Source organism: Bos mutus, chromosome 17, assembly GCF_027580195.1.
Source record: "Bos mutus isolate GX-2022 chromosome 17, NWIPB_WYAK_1.1, whole genome shotgun sequence".
Taxonomy (NCBI): domain Eukaryota; kingdom Metazoa; phylum Chordata; class Mammalia; order Artiodactyla; family Bovidae; genus Bos; species Bos mutus.
The window spans coordinates 66314460-66336965 of record NC_091633.1 but is presented as its reverse complement, the minus strand read 5'-3'; the positions used below and the strand labels follow the sequence as shown (position 1 = coordinate 66336965).

At 49.7% G+C, this 22506-nt stretch overlaps 1 protein-coding gene across 2 annotated transcripts in view; it reads left to right on the top strand.

Moving 5' to 3' along the window:
• Positions 1-22506, top strand: part of GATB (glutamyl-tRNA amidotransferase subunit B) — a 103378-nt gene that overhangs the window by 66067 nt on the left and 14805 nt on the right. For both annotated transcript variants that reach the window (XM_070386655.1, XM_005910233.3), the window contains 4 exons: positions 342-426; positions 1415-1459; positions 3697-3886; positions 17976-18109. In XM_070386655.1, the coding sequence (XP_070242756.1) occupies positions 342-426; positions 1415-1459; positions 3697-3886; positions 17976-18109 (454 nt within the window). The remainder of the gene's footprint in view (positions 1-341; positions 427-1414; positions 1460-3696; positions 3887-17975; positions 18110-22506) is intronic.

The following is a 22506-nucleotide window of genomic DNA, read 5'->3' as shown; positions in this document are numbered from 1 at the left end:
ATAAACACTCTTTGATAAGCAAGGTCCTAGACCTGGAGTCGCTTGTCCTCAGCATTGGCCCTAGCCCTTCTGCCAAGCTGTGTGCTTGTGTTCTGTACTGGGTCACGTTAATTGCTCTAAACCTGGGTTTGCTCAAAAAGTGAGAGAGCAGAGCTTCCTAAAAGACCCTTCCCACCAATGTTATTCTGTGATGGCAGCAAGAAGAAGAAATACAGCATCTATGGAAAGAATAATTATAAACAACTCCCTTGATTATTTTTTGACCTAAAGATTGAAAGAGTTCCAATTATTGCTTAACTGGAAAAAGGAATCAAATATGACACTAAACTATTTTTTTTTAGACTATGAAATTCAGAGGCAAATCAATGAACTTGAGAATGGAGGTGAAATTCTGAATGAAACTCGCTCGTTTGATTTCAAGCTTGGGTAAGTTTGCATGACAGCATCTTGAATACAGGTCGGTGGGGCTCCGCAGACCAGCCGTATCACCATGAAGAAGGTACCTAGCTTCTCTGCAGTCTGGTTTCCTCATTAGGAAAACGCCATGCCCCACAGGATGTGATACACCATCCAGGGCTGGTGACAGATTTCACTTGACTGAATAGACTTGGAGTCTTAGATCCTGGCCCCTCCCTGGATTCCAACTTACCTCTTTTGTGCCAAGAATTTTGACTTCCTTAAATTCTGTCAGACCTGCCAGTTTCAGCTTAGAAGTGGAAGAAAGCTTGGAGCTGGCTGTAGAGATGTGTTTATCTGTTCAGATATCTCTGAGTCTTAACTTTCTGATTCTTTGTTCCCCGGTGGCTCAGACAGTAAAGAGTCTGCCTGCAATGCAGGAGACCTGGGTTCAGTCCCTGGGTCAGAAACATGCCCTGGAGTAATGGCACCCCACTCCAGTACTCTTGCCTGGAAAATCCCATGGACGGAGGGGCCTGATGGGCTGCAGTCCATGTGGTCACTAGGAGTCAGACACGACTGAGCTTTGACTTCACTTTCACTTTTCACTTTCATGCATTGGAGAAGGAAATGGCAACCCACTCCAGTATTCTTGCCTGGAGAATCCCAGGGACAGGGGAGCCTGGTGGGCTGCCGTCTATGGGGTCGCACAGAGTCGGACATGACTGAAGCGACTTAGCAGCAGCAGCAGCAGGGGAAAGGTTTCAAAATCCTGGAGTTTGAGCTGGTTAAATGTTGGAAACATTGAAGCAGTTTCTTTTTCTTCTTTTGAATTATCATGCTACACATGTGTCTTTCTTTAATATCATTTCTGCCGCATATTCAGGAAAGTGTCTCCCACAGACGGCAGAGGAGCTTGAGTCCCCTGGTTCCCCTGTTGGTAGTGAACCCCTGTCTGCATACACACCAGCCTTTGCTGCAGTGCTTTTTAAAATGTTCTCTCGTTTAACTGTCACAGGTGCACCGTGCCGATGAGAGACAAAGAAGGAAAACAAGACTACAGGTGGTTACTCCTCTCGTCAGAAAACTGTTCTCTGTTTGGCTGGTATTCCAGGCCCACTTACAGACCAACACAGTGACCCTGGGTGGCCTTTAGGAAGCACTTTCTGCTGTCGTCATTGCACAGTGGGAGATCCAGGGTTCCTGGTTTATGTGTGTACTGAGAGGAAGAGTATTTTGATTTGGGAGCCTTGGAGACCTTATTTGACAGGATTCAACGGTTGGAAAACACTTAGGCGCTCACCTCGTCAGAGCTGTCATAACTGAGCTGAGAGGATGGCCATTGAGGGGGGACCCAGGCTGTTCTCATGCTTACTTTCAGTGACAAATTCAGTAACGCAAGGACTGTAAGAAGGTAGAAAAAAGAGCTGTATATGCTAATGCCAGTTCCCGTCACATCTCAGGTAATACCGTTTAACAAGTTAGACTTACTATGAGATCCAGAAATAAAGCAAATGAGAAGAATAGCTTTGAGGACTTCCCTGGTGGTGTCCAGTGGCTAAGATCTAACCTTCCTGTGCGGGGAGGAGGAAACATCGAAACAATGATCCCCTGATTGGCGAACCAAGATCCCATGTGCCTCAACAGCCAAGAAACATAAAGCAGAAGCAATATTTTAACAATTTCAATAAAGATTTTTAAAATGTTGCACATTAAAACAAAGAAAGGAATAGCTTAGGGTAAATTGAGCCTCTTATTTCTTCCCCTGTTTATCAGACTGCAAAAGTGAAAAGTCTAAGCAACAAAGTGGTAGAGGTTGGCACTTGGCCTTGTGAAGTGCAGAAAGATATGAGAGTAGCCATTGCTGTCGATGAGGAACAAATAGAGCATCGTGATTTAGGAAGGAAGCAGCTCATAAACCCTAAGAGTGGCCGTCACCTCAAGGACGCCCCTCGTGTGTCTGTCTCAGTCACCCTTGCTCTCATTACAGTGACCTCTCTGGGTTCAGTCTGTTCTTCCCAAGAAACTCCTTTGTTTTCCCGTGTGGCCCCCGCTGCGTTGGTGCTGCTCTCTCGCTGAGCGTGGCTCTGGCTTTCAGCAGAGTCGGTGGCTTCAGGTTGCTCCCCCAGGTTAATAGATGAGGTTTGGGCAGCCTCCCTTTGCTTTCCTCTTGCCTTCAGAAGTCAGGCTGATTCATAGCACAGATTTGGCATTGAGGTGACGGGTTGCTTGCATTTCTGATGTATCACCTGGGAGCCACCATTTATTCTGCGTAACCCTGCTTCTGCATAAACCCTCTGACAAGTATGGGCAGAGGGAAAGATGTTAGATGCTAGAATAGACAAAAGGGAAGGACACCTTAGTTTGACAAGAGCTGATGCAGTGACGTAGCGTCCGCATTTTTTTTAATTGACTTTTTTATTGCAGTTTTAGTTTTCCAGCAGAATTGAGTGGAAATTAGAGTTCCCATATACTTCTTGTTGTATGCTATATACCCCCTCCCCGCCCTGACACACACACACACACGGGTTTCCTCTTATAACATCTTGTATTAATGTGTAATGTGGTAAATTTGTTACAATTGATGAACCAATATGACACCTTCCTAGTCACTGAAGTCCATAGTTAACCTTAGGGTTCACCCTCATGTCGTCTGTTCTCTGGGTTGAGCAGACGTGTGATGATGTGTGTGCACAGTTACAGTGTCACACAGGATGGTTTCACTGCCCTGAAACCCCGCTGTGCTCCCCTGTTCATCCCTCCCTCTCCTACCTTCTGCATTTTATTGGGTTGGGCCAAAAGTTCTTTTGGGTTCTTCCATCAGATGTTATGGGAAAACCTGAACAAACTTTTTGGCCAACCCAATATTTCGCAAAGTCCATTTATTTATTCCAGTTCTCAAGAAAGAAGGTTTCCATTTCATAAAAACTGCTAAAAATACTGAAAATCTTAGTGGGTGAAGTCATCTTTCTTCCTAAGAAGTAAGTTGCTCTTATTTGGCTCTTTTTTCCAGTCTGTGTCTTGTTGTGAATATGCACTTATGCCAGGGCGGCATCAGCCCTGTGCCCCACGCCCTTTTCACGCAGTGCTCGTTTATGAGCACAGAGAGCGCTGGATGTGGTGGTTTTGACCTTACATTTGTACAAGGACTAGTTCCTGGAAAAGCAGGAGACTTGATGTGGGACTTCAAAAAATATTTGTAGCACAGCATCTGTAGACAGACTTTCACACTGACTGTAGGTTTGTCTCTTCCAACTCAACCCTGTATGGAGAGTCAGGCCGTCTCCTCTCTGCACCCAGGTTCATGCCGGAGCCCAACCTGCCCCCGCTGCTGCTCTACGACTCAGGGTCCCTCCCCTCCGGCGCAGACCCGCAGCAGGTGATCAACATCGACCAGCTGCGGGAGCGGCTCCCCGAGCTGCCCCGCGTGACTCGCCAGAGGCTCGTGCAACAGTACGGGATGCTGCCCGAGCACAGCTGCGTCCTGCTGGTGGGTCCTCTCCAGAGGCTGCGGTTGGCCCACTGGGCGGGTGGGGGGCTCCGGGTGGAGTGCGACAGCTGCAGTGTGCCCAGAATCAGGCGCGCTCACCTTCCTCACCAGCCTCGAGGGTGGATACGCCTCTGAAGACCCACGAGGTGGGCTCCTCTCAGTCATTTCTTGTGTGTGGACTTGCAGAGCTGCTCACAGCAGCCATGGAGGCTTCTTGAGGACAGTCCGGATGTTCCAGATGGCTGTTCACTTGTCTCTGTGCAGGACAAAAGGAAATCAATATATAGGCTTTCTGGATGTCTGGCGGTGTTGAACCGTGCCAGGGTCTGGCAGGAAGTTGGGTTCTCACAAAGCAGACAGTTGTTTTACCGACTGTAGAAGAAACGTTTATTCCACACGAAATGCTGCAAACTCTGACTAAACGCCTCGGTCCTTGGAGGATACCTCTGAAGGGGCCATTAAGAACCTGACACTGTGGAGATGTGCTCAGGGATTTTCCATCCTGTCTAGGGCTGCGGGGCTCTGCGGTTCCGTGGGTCATGGCCACATTAAAGTGGCCCGGCACCCGTGAGAGTGGCGTGGCATCACAGTTGTCTTCTGCTTGTCTGTCAGGGAGGCTGTGCGGAGTTTCTCCACGGCGTCTCTCAGGGACAGGCTGTCTGCTGCACTCATCGCGTGGAGCACGGGATCTCTGGGAAGTCTGGGCTGTTGCATTGTGATTGAGCGGTAGCTGCAGGGATGTTAGGATATTCATATTTGTGTGTGTATTTATACACTTAAGTGACAGAACCCTGCCATTTCTGGTATGTGGTAGACGAGCAAATGCTTATTGAATGAATGAGTCTCTGTTTTATCATCCCTAAATCAGCTCATTTGAAAAGAATCAGAGAGTATAGGAAACTCAGTTTTGTCAGATCGACCTGGAGAAAACACATGTGTGCCAAAAGTCTTAAGTCAGTAGGCGTGTGTATGAGACTCACAGGCAGCCTTGTTCACCGCGTCAGACACGGTAGGTTCTTCTCTCACACTGCAGGCCAGGCGGCTTCCCGCCTCCCATGGACTGCTGCTGTATCTTGCTGACACCTCTGTGGCGACTGTGTCGGTGTATTCTAATTCTTTATTACTTGGTGTGTTTTGTTCCGGCAAGGACTGTCTCATCCGCTCGCCATGTTACTCGGTGCCGGTCAGCACTGCTGAACGCCAGGCCTGTGTGTGAACTAGCGAGCCGCTTGCTCAGAACACCTTTTAACCTGAAACTTCTTAGAATTCACACACTGTTCCCAAGTTGATTTAACAAACCTAAATTTTAGTCTCACACACCTTCCCCACCATCTTGAATTTCCAGCCCACTTGAAATCAACTTCAGACTGAACGCTGAATGCTAAATTCTAGTCCTGCGTTTTGTAATGTATTTGCCAAATTCTGTAAGGATGAGAGAGGGCACAAACGGAGGCCTCTCAGCCCCAGAGATAGTGTTCACCTCCAGCAAGTTCTCTGAAGCAGACACATGTTCATGTCTATGTCCCAGGCTGCACTTCTGTGTCCTTCAAGCGCCTCAGCCGCAGAGGCCTTGGAGAAATGTTTGCGGAGGGTGGCAAGTGAGTGAGTTTCTGGTTTTTCCATAGTTTAAGGCCCTGTTTTGTTGTTGTTTGTTGTTATTAAGTCACTAAGTCGTGTCCAGCTCTTTGTGACCACATGGGCAGCGTGCTAGGCTCCTTTGTCCTCCACTGTCTCCCAGAGTTTGTGCAGATTCATGGCCACTGAGTTGGTGATCCTATCTGACCATTTCATCCTCTGCCACCCTCTTCTCCTTTTGCCTTAGTCTTTCCCGTCATCAGGGGCTTTTCCACTGAGTTGGCTCCTGGCTTCAGTCATGTCTGACTCTTTGTGACCCCATGGACTGCAGCACACCAGGCCTCCCTGTCCATCACCAACTCTTAGAGCTTACTTAAACTCATGTCCATTGAGTCTGTGATACCATCCAACCATCTCATCCTCTGTGGTCCCCTTCTCCTCCCACCTTTGATCTTTTCCAGCATCAGGGTCTTTTCTAGTGAGTCAGTTCTTCACATCAGGTGGTCAGATTATTGGAGCTTCAGCATCAGTCCTTCCAATGAATATTCAGGACTGATTTCCTTTAGGATGGACTGATTTGATCTCCTTGACTCTCAAGAGTCTTCTCCAGCACCATAGTTCAAAAGCATCAGTTTTTTGGTGCTCAGCCTTCTTTATCTCACATCCACACATGACTACTGGAAAAACCATAGCTTTGACTATATGGACCTTTGTCGGCAAAGTGATGTCTCTGCTTTTTAATACCCTGTTTTGGTTTATGATACCTTTCCTTCCAAGGAGCAAGTGTCTTTTAATTTCATGGCTGCAGTCACTGTCCACAATGATTTTTGGAGCCCACGAAAATAAAATCTGTCACTGCCTCTACGTTTTCCCCTTCTATTTGCCATGAAGTGATGGGACCAGATGCTATGATCTTAGTTTTTTGAATGTTGAGTTTCACATCAGCTTTTTCACTCTCCTCTTTCACCCTCATCAAGAGGCTCTTTAGTTCCTCTTCATTTTCTGTCATTAGAGTGAGCTTCCAGATGTATAAGCCCTGATTATAGAAACTTATTTTTGTCTATTCACTTCAGCAGTTTTATTAGCATCTCTATGCAGCAGGTACTGAGACGGGGACAGAGACACTTGTTTGATTTGTTTTCTTTGCTTTCCAAGAACATGTACATATGACACCTGAGCTGACAGCCCCAGAGCAGATTGCAGCAGATAGTAGATGTATGACGCAGGCCAGGAGCCCAGAGGAGGCAGTGATAACCTTGATGGGACAAGTGGGGAACACTCTCAAGGAGGTGCTGGCTTTTAAGCCAGTTTTATAAGAGCTTTATTTATTTATTTTTTTTGATATATTAAAACTGTGCTTATTTTTGTAGCTTGCAGATAATGTATTAGGTGATTTATTTTGCAGTATGTGGTTTTTTTTTTAATGGCTAATACTTGAAATTTTCAAGACAAATGAGAAGAGAACTAGTAATACGGAAGGAGGATGATTCAGATGATTTCTTTTCCTGAAATCAGGCACCCTGAGCTCCTGATGACTTAGTAATCATTGGAAGCCGAGTTACTCATAACATACCCGAAAGCGGTATGTTCATGTTTTTTTCCTGACTTCCTCAGAAACACAACAGATTGCCGAGAAGGGCAGATGCACCAATCTAATGAACCATCTTTCAATTTAAAGAGTGCCTGGGAGTATTCATTAAATCAGTAGTGTGGTGGAGGTGTGCTCTGCAGAGCTCTGACTCCACGCTCCTGCCTTTGGGTCACTGATTAAATTAAACATTAAGCATACAGTCCTTACTGGTAACGCAATCCTTTACCCATGAATGGTAAAAAAAAAAAAAAAGAAAGAAAAACAACTTCAGAGCTTAACTGTTATCTTTAATTTTTTTTAATTGAAGTAGAGTTGATATACAATGTTATTTAAGTTACATAGGTACAATATAGTGATTGACGGTTTCTCAAGGGTGTATTCCATCTACCGTTGCTGTAATAGTGGCTGTCCTCCCTGTGTTATACAGCTCTGCCCTTGTCGCTGTACTGTGTGGTGAGCACTGAATTGTGTGGTAATAATTTCTCCCTGGCATTTACAAAACTCTAATATAGTCTGTCTTAGCATCCACCACAAAGTCTGGCGCACAGTAGGCATCGGCGAACAGATGGACAGATGAGTGGATGAATGGGATTCTGTCACAGTACTCACGAAGCCCTGGGGAAAGCAGTGTTCCTGATAAAGCGTCCCTGTTTCCCAAAGTCAGGTATATAAAGCACCCTTTTGACAGCCCAACAAATCAGGGTGGTACCTGTGTTGCCGAGCTTGGCGGAGAGAAGCCTGGGGTTTCTGCCTCAGTCAGGCCACGCGCCGTGACCGTGTCCCTGCCTCCTAAAGAACTTGTTTCTTCAGGACCTTGGAATCAAGCGTGCATTCTCATGTCACCTCTTAAGCCCACCTGATAATGCCCTCCCACCGTAGCCTGTGTGAGTGTTTCTTCCTCATGAAGTGTATCATGTCGCATCTGGAGCTTCAGCCTAGTGAGCTCCCCTTTTTTTCCTCTCTGTGTCAGACTCCCAGATTTCTAACCTCATTTGTCAGGAGTAAGAAATGGACGTGTGGAGGGTGAGGTCGAGTCATTAGGATTCTAGGGGAATGAGAGGTCCTAGTAGCATGGCGAGTCCTTCTCTGAGTCAGTGTGTCCAGGAGTAACTGTGAGAACGGTCATATATGCAGGTGCGGTTTTTTTAGCAGATGATAAAAGGTGATTTCTGTGGGGATGTCTCTTCCTAAACCCTGCTTTGCTGAACAGGGAATCCAGATGAGTTGTCATTGGCCCCATAGGCGGCTCAGGGTCAGTCAAGGCCGATAGCTAACAGCGGGTTCTGTGGCTCACAGTGGACCACTTTCTAATCCAGTCCGTCCTCCCAGCACCCCCTGCGGTGGTGCCGTCCGTCTCCCCGTTTTTCTGGTGAGGAAGCGCCACCTCTGAGGTTGAGAGTGAGCCACTGAGTGACTCCGTCAGGCCTGAGGGGAGCTGACTCCAGGGCCCAGCCGCTCCGCTTCTGAGCTCCTGCCTGCTTGGACAGAAGTGGGCCCCAAGGCCCGCTGAGAGTCCTGTTTCAAGCTCATTGCTGTTTTGAGTCACGGAATAGAGAAAACAGTTGTTTACTTGTGTGGGTATTAGTACTTTATCCAGCCCCACTGAGGCTTCATGAAACAAAGTCATAGAATGTCAGTCCATTTAAACCTTTTTCCCACCCCTCTCGGTTTTTAAGATGTCAGCCTGCCCTATAAATAAACATAAGTGCTGTCTGCTAAATTTAGTGAAAATCAGGCAACTCCAGTGGAAAGCAGAAATTTTGTTCATTTTCCAAGTAGAAAGAAAAGCAATGTAAGCTCTCCCACAGTTCTGTTTATTTTGTTTCTTAGACTTTGTGCCTTAGCTACTTGTCCCAATCTGACGGAACATTTGAGAAGGGCCTCCACCTAGTGTATGGGGTTTGTGGGACAGTTTTGCCTGATGCAGTTGGTGAGAACGCATCTGAGCTCTCTGGTGGCAGATTTCGGTGTCCTCTGCTGTGAGAGATTTCAGTGGAGGAATGGGCCTAGCAGCCCCAGTTCAGCGTCTCCTGAGAGCCTGCTGTACTCACCACAGTGCCCTGTGTGTGCGCTCAGCCGTGTCCCGACTCTTTGCGACCCCGTAGACTGTAGCCCGCCAGACTTCTCTGCCCGTGGGATTTTCCCAGCAAGAATACTGGAGTGGGTTGCCATTTCCTCCTCCAGTAACCTGCTGTTTTCAGATGTAAGAGTTTCATCTTTTCTGTGTTATGTTTAACTCTCTTGAGTAGCCCTACAGGAAAGATTAACACACTGAGACAGATGCTTTTTCTATTTTAATATAGTTGATTTACAATGTTCTGCTCACTTCTGTACAGCAAAGTGACTGTCACTTTGACAAAGTTGTACACATGTATACCTTCTTTTTCATATTCTTTTCCATTAAGATTTATCCCAGGACATTGACTCTAGCACCCTGTGCTGTTCCTTCAGCAGGGCCTTGTCGTCTGTCCGTTCTGTGTGTGATAGTTGTCGTCTACTGACCCAGACGCCCAGTCCATCCCTCCCCAGCTCCCTCCTCCCCTTCGGCAACCACATGTCAAGACAGACACTCTTGACTCCAGATCTCACCTCTGATGGTTGCGGGCCAGGGGGGCACTGAGAAGGTTCCTGAAGCTGTTCCTTCCCCAAAGGAAAGAGGAGGGGAATGGGACACTCGGCCCCAAAGATGGCAGGCACAGTAGTGCCTTCACCGAGCCTAAATACCTGCCTGCAGCCAAGCAGACAACCAGGAACATGCTGCTCCCAGGGAAAGGGCAGCAGACAGCTGCTGACACATCCAGAGCCTCACAGGGCAGAGCTTTGGGGACAGCCTACTCGAGGCCCAGTGAGACTGTAGGGAGATACAACTGTGACCCTCCAAGTCAGTGACTTCTGCCGCCTCGAGTCTGTCTGTCTGTGTGCAGTCTCAAGATGCGTGGTTTATTTGAACAACTTCCTTGCCCAGCCAGTTAGTCCCCATTTAAAGCCATAGTCTTTTGTTTTTGGTGTCATGGGAAAGGGTAAGTGTCTCCAAGAACAGAGAGACAGGAGATATCATGACGAAGGCTGGTTGTCAGATGGATTGTTTTCTGAGTTTTGCTCGGGGTCTCCTGTTAGCTTGAAATGGCCTGGTTTTCTGTCTGGATGAATTGCCTATAAAATAATTTCCCATGACAAATATCTGTATATCCCATAGGTAATACTACTTTAAAGCTAATAACTAAAAGAGCATCTGCAACCTTATTGACTAGTTTTAGACCGCCCAGACTTAGAAGACTCACCGTCGGACCACAGCTGAAGGAAAATCCATTTGGTCAACATTGTCGCTCGGCATTTTTGAGCTCCATGCAATTTTCAGAATTGATTTTATTCTTCATTTTATGAAATCACATCCAGTGCTTGCCAACTTAAGGGTGCTTTCACACTCTGTGCACAGAAAAAATAACCGATATTTTGTTCCGGTCAAGTCGAATCAAAAGACACGTCTTCCAACTTGACTCCTGCAAAACCCACAGTTATTTCATTTATTTCAAGTGCAGGCACCAAGGGGCTTTCAGAGGTGGGATCCACCAGGCACAGAGCCATCTGAGCGCCCGGCTTGGGGACTGTCAGGGGCTCTGTCCCCAAGCCCACCCTGAAGCCTCATGTCCTGTCTGGGCTGGTTTCCTTTCTGGGACAGTTAACAGAAGACCGCTGTTGAGTTACACAGGTTTCCTCCATGTCACGAGCATTTTGGCAGTACTGACTTTAGGCCCACTGAAGGTTGATTATCATCGGAATTGATTTCTTGACAACATCCTTTTTGCGCCCCATTCTCCCAGTATTTGATTATGCTTGTCTGCTGTCAGCTTTTATTACCTGAGTTATTTGATTTTGATTGTCCAAGGGAGAGTCCGGTTCCCCAGTTGGTTTCCCTCCGCGTCCCTCCCAGAATGAGTGCGTCACAAACAATGGAACTTCACAGCCGACTGTCCGTGGGTGAGTAGAGTCCAACTCAGATGTGTGCACTTCCTGGCTTTGCTACAAACAGAGCACAGGTGAAATTGTTGGGACCAGGGTTTTATTCAGATTTTAAGGGTCCTCAAGCCCTCTGGGAATGTGATACAGAGGTGGAAATTGTGGAGACCACAATAGGACTATAGACCGCCCCAACCCCTGAAAGCATGTAGTCTCCGAGTCATACCAGAGGGCACACCGTCGGTGTTTGGGGTCACTTTCAGAGCTGCAGGTGCCCATGTTCTTGAAAGTGGTAGTGGTGGTTCAGGATTCCGGCTCCCTCCCTCCTCTCAGTGGAGAGCAATGCTCCTATGCCAGCTCCACACCACCCATTAGCCACCTTTTGATTTTCACCACTGACGACTCCTCTGAATGAGTCCTTTTTTTTTTCCCTCACCCCCTGAAGGATATCCACAGCCACTGCTTGTTTCCATGAGAAGCAGGGGGAGGCCCCATTCACATCTAGACTCGGGCCCTTCCCCACTGCACATTCCTGTCCTCCCTGGGGCTGTGCCTTGTGCTTTTTTCCCGGGAACCACCACTGTCTCGGGGCATGCTCGCCTGCTGTCCGTCTTGTCCCAGAACTAGCACTGATGTGCTTTTCAGGGCCATTTTTCACTAAGTTGTTGGGTCTGTGTTCTGTTTTTCTCACTTTGGAAGAGCGACTGGACTCGCAGGAATGATGGGGAAGCACAGAGTTCATGTGCAGATTCAGGACCATCTTCTCCGTAGGAACACCCCTCTGCTCGGTGACACGCGAGAGCCCAGCCCGGTGAGAGCTGCTGTCATTTAGTCGCAGATTGGGGTCCCCAGGCTGTCAGCCACTCCCACCACAGCTTCATGACCCACCCAGTTCAGTTCAGTCACTCAGTCATGTCCAACTCTTTGCAACCCTCCCCATCCATCACTAACTCCCAGAGCTTGCTCAAACTCATGTCCATTGAGTCAGTGATGCTATCCAGCTATCTCATCCTCTGTTGTCCCCTTCTCCTCCTGCCTTCAGTCTTTGCCAGCATCAGGGTCTTTTCCAATGAGTCAGTTCTTCACATCAGGAGGCCAGAGTATTGGCGCTTCAGCTTCAGCATCAGTCCTTCCAGTGAACACCCAGGACTGGTCTCCTTTAAGATGGACTGGTTGAATCTCCTTGCAGTCCAAGGGACTCTCAAGAGTCTTCTCCAACACCACAGTTTAGAAGCATCAATTCTTCAGCGCTCAGCTTTCTTCACAGTCCAACTCTCACATCCATACATGACTACTGGAAAAGCCATAGCTTTGACTAGACGGACTTTTGTTGACAAAGGAATGTCTCTGTTTTTTAATATGCTGTCTAGGTTGGTCGTAGCTTTTCTTCCAAGGAGTAAGCATCTTTTAATTTCATGGCTGCAGTCACCATCTGCAGTGATTTTGGAGCCAAAGAAAATAAAGTCTCTCACTGTTTCCACTGTTTCTCCATCTATTTGCCATGAAGTGATGGGACTGGATGCCATGATCTTCATTTTTTGAATGTTGAGTTTTAAGCCAACTTTTTCACTCTCCTCTTTGACTTTCATCAAGAAGCTCTTTAGTTCTTCACTTTCTGCCATAAGGGTGGTGTCAACTGCATATCCAAGGTTATTGATGTTTCTCCCAGCAGTCTTGATTCTAGCTTGCACTTCATCCAGCCTGGCGTTTCGCATTATGTACCCTGCATATAAGTTATAAGCAAGGTGACAATATACAACTTTGATGTACTCCTTTCCCATTTTGGAACCTATCTGTTATTCCATGTCTGGTTCTAACTGTTGCTTCTTGATCTGCATATAGATTTCTCAGGAGGCAGGTCAGATGGTTTGGTATTCCCATCTCTTTCAGAATTTTCCACAGTTTGTTTTGATCTACACACTCAAAGGCTTTGGCATAGTCAATAAAGCAGAAGTAAATGTTTTCTTGAATTCTTTTGCTTTTTTTGATGATCCAGTGGATGTTGGCAATTTGATCTCTGGTTCCTCTGCCTTTTCTAAATCCAGCTTGAACATCTGCAATTTCATGGTTTGTGTATTGTTGAAGCCTGGCTTGGAGAATTTTGAGCATTACTTTACTAGCATGTGAGATGAGTGCAATTGTGCGGTGGTTTGAACTTTCTTTGGCATTGCCCTTCTTTGGGATTGGAATGAAAATTGACCATTTTCAGTTCTGTGGCCACTGCTGAGTTTTCCAAATTTGCTGGCGTATTGAGTGCAGCACTTTAACAGCATCATAGTTTGGTCTCAGGTCAAACAACAGGGAGGGAACCCAGCCCCGCCCATCGACAGAAAATTGGATTAAAGATTTACTGAGCATGGCCCCACCCATCAGAAAAAGACCCAGTTTCCCCCACAGTCAGTCTCTCCCATCAGGAAGCTTCCATAAGCCTCTTATTCCTCTCCTTCAGAGGGCTAACAGAGTGAAAACCACAATCACAGAAAACTAATCAAACTGATCACGTGGACCACAGCCTTGTCTAACTCAGTGAAACTATGAGCCACGCCATGTGGGCCACCCGACAGACGGATCATGGTGGAGACTTCTGACCGAATGTGGTCCACTGGAGAAGGGAACGGCAAACCACTTCAGTATTCCTGCCTTGAGAACCCCATGAATAGTATGAAAAGGCAAAAGTACATGACACTGAAAGATGAACTCCCCAGGTCCGTAGGTGCCCAGTATGCTGCTGGAGATCAGTGGAGAAATAACTCCAGAAAGAATGAAGAGATGGAGTCAAAGAGAAAACAACACCCAGTTGTAGATGTGACTGGTGATGGAAGCAAGGTCCGATCTGTAAAGAGCAATATCGTATAGGAACCTGGAATGTTAGGTCCATGAATCAAGGCAAATTGGAAGTGGTCAAACAGGAGATGGCAAGAGTGAATGTTGACATTTTAGGAATCAGAGAACTAAAATGGACGGGAGTGGGCGAATTTAACTCAGATGACCATTATATCTACTTCTGTGGGCAAGAATCCCTTAGAAGAAATGGAGTAGCCATCATAGTCCACAAAAGAGTCTGAAATGCCCTGCCTGCCCAGCTAGGTATAAACTTGTGCCTTGGTCACCCACATCGAAGTAGTTAGAATGCAGGGAAATAGGAGGTGCTCGTCACCAAAACTCTGTGAGTGACCACGGGGTTTGTTTTGTAGCTTCGGATGCTGCTGAAGCAGGCAGCGTCCATGAGAGCATGCTCCCTACTTTTCTGGGGAAGGGGTGGAGGCACGCCAGTCATCTTCCCAGCCGCGGAAGCCCTGAATAGGAAGGGGGTGCCCCTGTTGTCCCCCCAGTCTGGGAACCAGCGTGTGTCAGACCCAGCGGAGAGCACCGCGGGGCTTAGACGGCCTTGGCAACAGCAGCACTCGAACCTGCCATTTTCTCCTCCTGGTTTCTAAGCTGTTTGCTAAGGGCCTTTGCGACATTGTTACTATGCTAAGAACCTTTGAACAGCTGGCGACTCTCAAATGGAGTAATGAAAATGATAGGGAAACATGTTCTTTGGATGGGCAATTTGCTGTGTGTCGTACCCAGCCCTAGTGGGTGCTCGGCTTCAGTCCCCAGGAAGACGGGGTGTGAGTGTCCTCTAGGAGCAGCGTCAGAACCTGGGGGATGAGTACAGAGCCCCAGGCCTGCTGTTTTCTTGTGTCGGTGTTGGGGTGGGATGAGTTAGTGTAGAGAAGGGTCCTGTAATAGTTCCAGTGGGGACTATTATGAGCATCATTGGCAGCCACGGCAGCCCCCTCGCGTGGCTGGCCATGGAGCAGGCCAGGAGTGCTTCGGGCACTCCCTGCCACGCAACCAGCTGCTCCACGGCGCGTGCTCTGTGTCCTGTCTCTTCCCCGCCTCTGCCACCAGCCAGCCATCTCTCTCGGGTTGCGTTCCCCTTCTAAATATAGTCCAGCCTCATCCTGCCCCGTCATCAGGTGCCCAGGGTGTGTGACTGAGGACAGGAAGGGCAGTTGCAAAATCAGCCTTCATCCTGTTCTAATAGGATAGACTCCTGGCATCTTGTCATCTCTGAAGGTAGACTGAAAAGTTGGCTTTCGGGCACCTTGCAAGGGTGGATGGGGTCCCTTCCCAAAGCAGCAGAGAAGGCGAGGTGACCCCACTGCCTTGCCGCATCCCAGCAGTGACCAGCAGACAGATTACCTGGCAGTGGAGGGTTCCCGTCTGTGACGGAGAGGCTGGCTTGGCACTGGCTCTGGATAGAATGGAATGCTTTGGGAAATTTGATTAAAATGTGGAAAAGATGCTTCTCAGTCGCAAAGCTGTAGAGAGCGCCTGGCATGACACAAAAGCCAGGACCAGTCGTCTCTGCCACCTGGGCTTTCTCTGAAGGAAGTTCCAGCTGCAGGCAGCCGGCAGGCTTGATGCCCTGTGCAGCTGGGTTTCAGCTCCATCTGATGTGGGGTAGGTGATTCGTGCTGGCTTGTTGCCTTTGAGAAGGATGTTAAGGGGCCCCTAATGCACTGGCCTTTCTGCTTTGCTCTTAATATGATTTTCATGTCAAGGAATTACTGGTCTGCTGTTTTCCTGCAAAAACCAGATGGCTTCATGGCTGCATTCACAGGGACTTCTGAGATCGGTGCCAAGCTTATTAGCATCTGCCAGTCTCACAGAAAAACAAGGCCTTACCTAGAATGCTGTGTGCCTTTTTTTCCCCCCCCCGAAAAGAGGGCTTCTGCCGTAAAGAGCGCAAGTGGGCAGCCCACGTGTGACTTTGCATGCACTCGTCACTCTGGCGGCGGCAGCTCAGCCTCCACAGCCCCGCCACCCACAGCTCACCCTGCCACGGTTGCAGCCTTTCCCATTGCCTGCAGATCGTGAACTGAACCCACACATCCCCAGTGAAGCCCTGCTCCAGTTCCGAGACACTGCTTCACAGCACTGACAGGAAAAGACAAACAGAAATCTGACTTGCCGTGTTATCCAGCCAATAAAAAACCACCCAAGGGTAGAGAAATAGATACTCATCACGTCCCAGCAACTCAGCCAGGCCTGTGAGTTCAAGTGCAATATTTCTGGGTGGGTTTAGAAAAAACCTTTCCTTGGCAAAGCAGAGTCCTCCTCCTGACAGCTCTTTTCACCAGCGGGCCAGCCTGTCGGAGTTAGAACAAAGGGAATCCTGCTTGTCTGATTGGGGCCAGATAGTGGTTTCCTCCCTCCCCAGTGGTCTGTGTGCCGTTGTGGAAGTTTGAATACTTTTCCATAAGTTAAGCAGAACTTTTCTCTTCACGCTGTCTGGATTTGCCTTCATCTGTAGTCAAACTTTGGCTGCCAGGGTGGCCTTTGCCCTGGTTTAGCATGAGCAGAATAATAGCATTGGCTTGAAAAGAGATTCAGGAGATGATTATGGGATCATTCAGTAGGCTTGTCACCAGAGAATGCATCTGTTATGAAGGGCACGTAGTGGTGTGTGTTGTTTTTTTTTTATGGATTTTCTATTTTAGCCACTGTGTGCCTGAGTGTATATTATAGCAGCTACAATAGCAAAACATTGAGAGTACTTTTGCTAGTGTGTCTTGCTTCTTCCCAGTATTGTATTTTTCTAGAACGTTCTTTTGATTAATGAAGGCTGTCTGAAAGGGACAAGGGTGAAAGCCTTACCTGCCATATAAAGTTAAAAAAGGATATTTCAAAAGTGTGGTTTGATTTGAATTTCAGCAGGTAGGGGAAACTTGCTACTTAAATTGTGTTTCCTCTGCATTTGGAAACTTCAGTCTCCCAGATGTGTGTAGAAGATGTTTTTATTTTCCTTATTGAAAAATAAGAGGTAGGCTTAGCTGGATTTCCCGGTTCTGCCAGACCCATCGGGGCGGATAGTTAGCCTTGGTGTACAACTCGATGAGTGACTCGGGGGCTCATCTTAGGCGTCACTGTAGCAATTCCATGGCACTTCCCCTGGTGGTCCTGCGGCTGAGACTCCGGGCTCCCAGTGCAGGGGGCCTGGGTTCGCTCACTAGCTGGGGAGCTGGACCCCACATGCTGCAGCAGAGAGCCCTCGTGCCACAGCTAAGACCTAGCAGCCAAGTAAATAAACTGTAGCACTTCCAATATTTAAAGGTGAGCGTGGCATGAGAAAGGATGAACATTCGTGTGTGGTTTTTGTTTTTTTTTAATACAAGGCAGCGGGAGACGTTGATTCATCCACTGATGCTGACTAGGCGGCTGCCGTGATCTGGCACTGACATAGCTCTGGTCACAGAGAGAGAGGGTGGCGTGGCCCTTGGCTCGCAGAACTGGTGGTTCCGAGTGGGAGGGGCCTCTGCCAACACGTGTCCGTGATGAGCCAAGCCACGGTCATTTTCCTGGAGCACGGCGAGAGCTGGGGTCAGCCAGGCCTGGCCCGGCCAGTCGCATGGTCTAAGTGGGTCACATGCCCATGTCCTTTCTCAGTTCGAGAACATGTTGAAAATCACTTCCGTCACTTCTGCTGGAGAGGATACGCAGAGGAATGCAGTTACAATCCACTTTTGACTTTTCAGAAGTAGAATATCCTTTCTGTTCCTTTTCGGTCTGCTTCTTTTCTTACCTTCTTATTCCAGCAGTTGCTAGGACTTTCGAGAGGAGACGGGCCTGGAAAGAGGACAGTAAACTCTGGCCGGACATACTGCTCCAGGATGAAGGCTGTGGCGCACGCGGCCGACACGGCGAGGGCAGCAGGTCTGGGGCAGTGGATTTCGCTGCCGTGGACCGCAGAGCCTAGGCGTCCTTTGCTGGTGCTGGGTAAAGGCAGGGTGGCAGCCGTAGGAGCAGCGCCCTTGCTGTCTGCTTAAAGCGCTTTGTCAGAATTCTCTGCTGACACCTCCGTGTTTGGGAAGTACCAGGAGACGTCTCAGAAGCGGCAGAGGGTGGCAGTTTCAGAATGCTGATCTTCCATTTGGGGGAGGTTTTATATCATTTTATTTTTTTCTTCCTTGACAGAATGAAGTTGGCCTACTGGAGTTCTTCCAAAATGTGATCAAAGAAACTAGGGCAGAGCCCAAAAAAGTGACTAGTTGGGTCCTCAACACTTTTCTGGGCTTCTTAAAGCAACAGAACCTTGCCGTCAGTGAGAGGTGAGTGGGGCCTGGGGAGGGCATTTTCTTTTGTCATGATCTCTGTGTCCAGAAGCAGCTGATAGAGTTCAGGGCCGGGGTTCTGTCCTTCCCCGCCCCCCATGCCCCGACCTGCTGACGAGACACAGACCTTCCACGTGAATGTCAGGGCTGTCCGCCTTCACCTGCACATCTGAAAGCTTGTTGGTGTGTTCGGGTCTCTGACCACCCACCCTGGCCTGTGTGCTGTGCTGGGCTGGGGGCCTGAGATGAAAACAATGAAGAGTTGGTCTCGACTGTAAGAAAGCAGTCGGCTCAGTGTGATCCTGCTGCACCACAGCTGTGCCCGGCCACCCGTGAATACACAAAAAGGGACCAAGCCCAGGGCATCACCCTCAGGAGTGGGGACGAGGCTCCCTCAGAGGCCAGGCCCTGGGGAAGCAGTGGGAGTGGCCAAGAGGAAGGGGCAGGACACCCCCTGAGAAGGGGGAGGGACAGCCGAGCTGGCCCGAGTTGGGGGTGACTGGGGCCAGACCCCACGCCCAGCAGTCAGGGTGCCCGGGCGTGGGGGCCAGCGTGCATAGACGGCTCAAGGGGGTCCCCGGTGCAGCACCTTGGGGAAGGCCGTGCACAGTCTGGAATAAGTGGATCGTGGACGTGGAGCATGTAGATGGAACTGGAAGCCGCTGGAGCAGAGGAAAGCTGTCAGGGAGGACACGGCCTGACCATGGCCGCGGAAGTGGCCTGAGGCGGCCTGGACTTTACCCGTGGAGTGTGGGCAGGCGAGAAGGGGAGAACCAGGAGCGCGGGTGTCAGAGGAGGAAAGAAAAGGGTCGACAGGGAGAGAAGGAGCAGTGCGGGGACTCATCAGGGACACACAGGTGGGTGGCAGGGACCCAGCAGGACCCCGGAGGGAAGCAGAGTCCATCTGGGTGGGTGTCATTGCCGAGGGAGCACTCACAGCCGTGGGTTGCGGGAGCAGAGGAGGGGAGACAGGTGTGTACTGATACACGAGTCAGAACAGTTGTATGTTCAGAGAAGTTGCCCCATGCGCATTCAGCCTCTGGCTTGCAGTGTGTGTGCGCAGCACCAGCAAGGCCACGTGGCCCCATGCCAGCTGTGACCTCGGTGAGTCGCCCTCAGTGCCTCCCAGGGTTCTGGAGAGGAGGAGGCGCGGTGCCCACAAGCCCTCAGCATTGGCTTCCTTCGCTTTCATGCTGCCGTGTCAAATACCAACCCCCTCAAGTACCAAACCGGGCATGAGAGCCAGCAGCTTTGGGGACCACGGGGAGCATAGCCAAGAGGAACAGAGGGCGGAAAACGGCAGGAAACGCCAGCTGGCTGTGTGATTGGGGCTCAGCCAGCGCACGGAGGGGTGCAAGGTCACGGGAGCTGAGCCGTGAAGTGCCAGCTGTGGAGAGAGGAGCAGGGCCCAGCCCTGGGGGAGCTCTGTGTCCTGGGGAGGATGGCCTTGCACAGCAGTGCTGTAGTTCAAGGCGGACGGGGTGCTTCCTGCTTAGAAGCACAAGCAAAGTGGTGGGAGCAGAGAGGGTGAGACCACGTTTGCCCAAGAGGCTCCAGGAAGGTGTGCTCTGAGCTGTTGGAGGAGATCTAACTCTTAGCCTTGAATAAGGCATTCTGTGTTGTTGGCTGACTACTAGTGTCCCTGAGTCTCAGTCTCGGCAGAGCCCTTAGCTACTTTCTGGTTCGGCTCCTTCACGTTTAGTGGAGAAGGAAACCCAGGCCCCAAGAAGTAACGTGCACCGATGCTCAGCCCGTCCCCTGACTTTCAGATCAGTTTCTTTATATGTTGATATGGGAAATGAGGGGTTTGCTAACAACCATTGCAGGAGCTGAGGTTGATAAAAACCTGTTGAGGGAACCTGGAGCCCCAGGTATTTATCCAAACAATTTGGAAGCATTACAGACTTAAGAACCCCAAGGGATCCTAACTCTAAATAAAAGCATATTTGGTTGTTCCAAAGTCAAGTAAGGATGAAGCGCAGCAAGCTCTGTCTTGCGGTTTAGGTAGAACAGGAGCTTGGAGCAGACATTAACCAGTGAGCAACCTCAGCAGCTGGACTAGCGTTTCCAAAGCCTGGAAGAGCAATAGCTGCAAAGCTGGCAACGGTCTCATGATGATGCCAGGCAGGGGATACCAGAGATCATGCTGGCTGGAACTCATTTTGCAAAAGAGCATTCATTTTAAAGACCTCTCAGAAGACTGGTGTTTAAAGGATCCAACCAGAAAAGTATTAGTCACTTAGTCATGTCTGACTCTTTGTAAGCCCATGGACTGTAACCCACCAGGCTTCTCTATCTATGGGATTTTTCAGGCAAGAATATGGAGTGGATAGCCATTCCCTTCTCCAGGGGATCTTCCCAACCCAGGGGTGGAAACCAGGTCTCCCGCATTACAGGCAGATTGTTTACCATCTGAGCCACCAGGGAAGCCCGAAAAGAAAGTGAAAGTTGCTCCGTCATGTCTAACACTTTGCGACCCCATAGACTGTAGCCCACCAGGCTCCTTTGTCCATGGAATTCTCCAGGCAGGAAGACTGGAGTGGGTTGCCATGCCCTTCTCCAAGATATCTTCCCAACCCAAGAATAGAAGCATGGCCTCCTGCATTGCAGGCAGATTCCTTACTGTCTGAGCCACCAGAGAAGTGCTTGTTGAACTTGGCCCTTACGTTATTTTGAGTATATAGCTCTGTTGGATGATAACTCCATTAATACCAGGTTTGATTTAGTTACGAAGGTGGACGTTACTGGTCCCCTGATGCAGCATTCCCTGGTAGGATGAGGCCAGTGTAACTCTCCAGTTGTTCACTCCAGCTGAGGCCCTGAACCTGCAGGTCAGCTGCAGGCAGCAGCCCCCGAGACCCTGGGAAACCAGCGAAGGCTTTAGAGCCGAGGAGGGACTGACGCCGGCGGGAGGGTTAGTCCCACAGTGTGATGTGCGGGGCCACGTCCAAGAAGGGGATGCAGGAGGCGGGAGCCTGTCTGTGTACAGCCTGTGAGCTGAGGATGCTTGCCATCTCTCACAGAAACCAAACCAGAAGCGTATGTGACAGAGACCCGGTGTGTCCCACAGAGCCTTAAATATTTGGTCCCCGGCTCTTTCTGGAAGAAGTTTCCTGAGCCCTGGCTTAGATGTGTTGTGTGGGGAGACGGGACCCCTGAGAGGTAGCTGACCATGTTGGCAGGAGACCATTGCCCTGAAAGCAGTGGCCACCCTGGAGACAGACATGCTCTCCTCCTTTGCCAGACTCAGGTGAAGGCAGAGGATGCAGAAACGAGCCCTGGCCACTCCTCGCTGGAGAATGGAGGCCCCAGGAGAAGGGGCTTTCCCAGGACTTGAAGGTGTCCAGGGGCAGGGTGCAGCAGTGCGGAGAAGCTGTTGTGTTTGGTAACAGGTGAGGGGAGGTGACTTTTTAAGAAGGATAGAGTCAGCATCCAGATGACATGTGCTCAGGAGGCAGACAGTAACCGCTGATACTCTGTATTGGTAAGAAATAAGGTAAGAAGCCAGGCAGAGCGCGTGACGGCAAGATGACTTGGAGGCGTTTAAGATAGAGAAGATCTGAGCGCTCGTGAAGGCGTGGGAGCAAAGCCGCAGGAGACAGGAGCCTGGCATCCGAGGAGGATTTGTCGGAGCGCCAAGTGACAGGGTCAGGTAGGTGGAAGAGGAGGCAGAGGGCACCCTAGAAGATTCCGGGCCTTCCATCAGCTGGGGGCCTGATGATGTGGGAGGTTGGGGTGCGTGCTGAGAAGGCGCATAGAAAGGAGACTCTAGAACAGACACTCAGCTGGGGGCACCCCAGGCAGGGTGCTGGGAATCAGCGAGATGAGCAGGACTGCTGAGCAGTGCCTGGGGGTCCAGACCTCCCTGTCTTCCTCCACGAGCCTCTGTGTCTCACAGGCTTGGGCCTGAAATGAGCCTGTGGATAGCGATGGGCAGCGCATTTCACAGGAGCCACGGTGGCTGTGGCTGTGTTGGGGTGTCTGCTTCCAGGATCCATGCTACAGATGGAGTTGTGATCCCGGAAGAGATCTAAGGGACCAGGTGAATTTGGAAGGCTCAAGATGCCTCTCCCCTCCACCTCGTAGGTGGGCTGGGCTGGGGGTGGGAGACTAGCACACACGGCTTCTGTCTTTCACGTTAGAGTTACCTTCAGCGGAGACGCACTCGTGGCCCAGAAACCAGCACGCTCTGACAGCAGCCACTCAGTAGCGTGTGCTTCTGCCATTATGTTCCAAGTCCGATGGCTTATTTATGTAACTGAGGAGGGGGCCTTTGAGGATTAGGGGGACAGGTCCCAATCTTCGCCATCGTCTTTCTGGAGGTTAGCCCTGGCACAGCTGGAATGAATTGACACAGTGTCCCAGCCCTCCTTGTCGGGGAAGGAGTCCCAAGA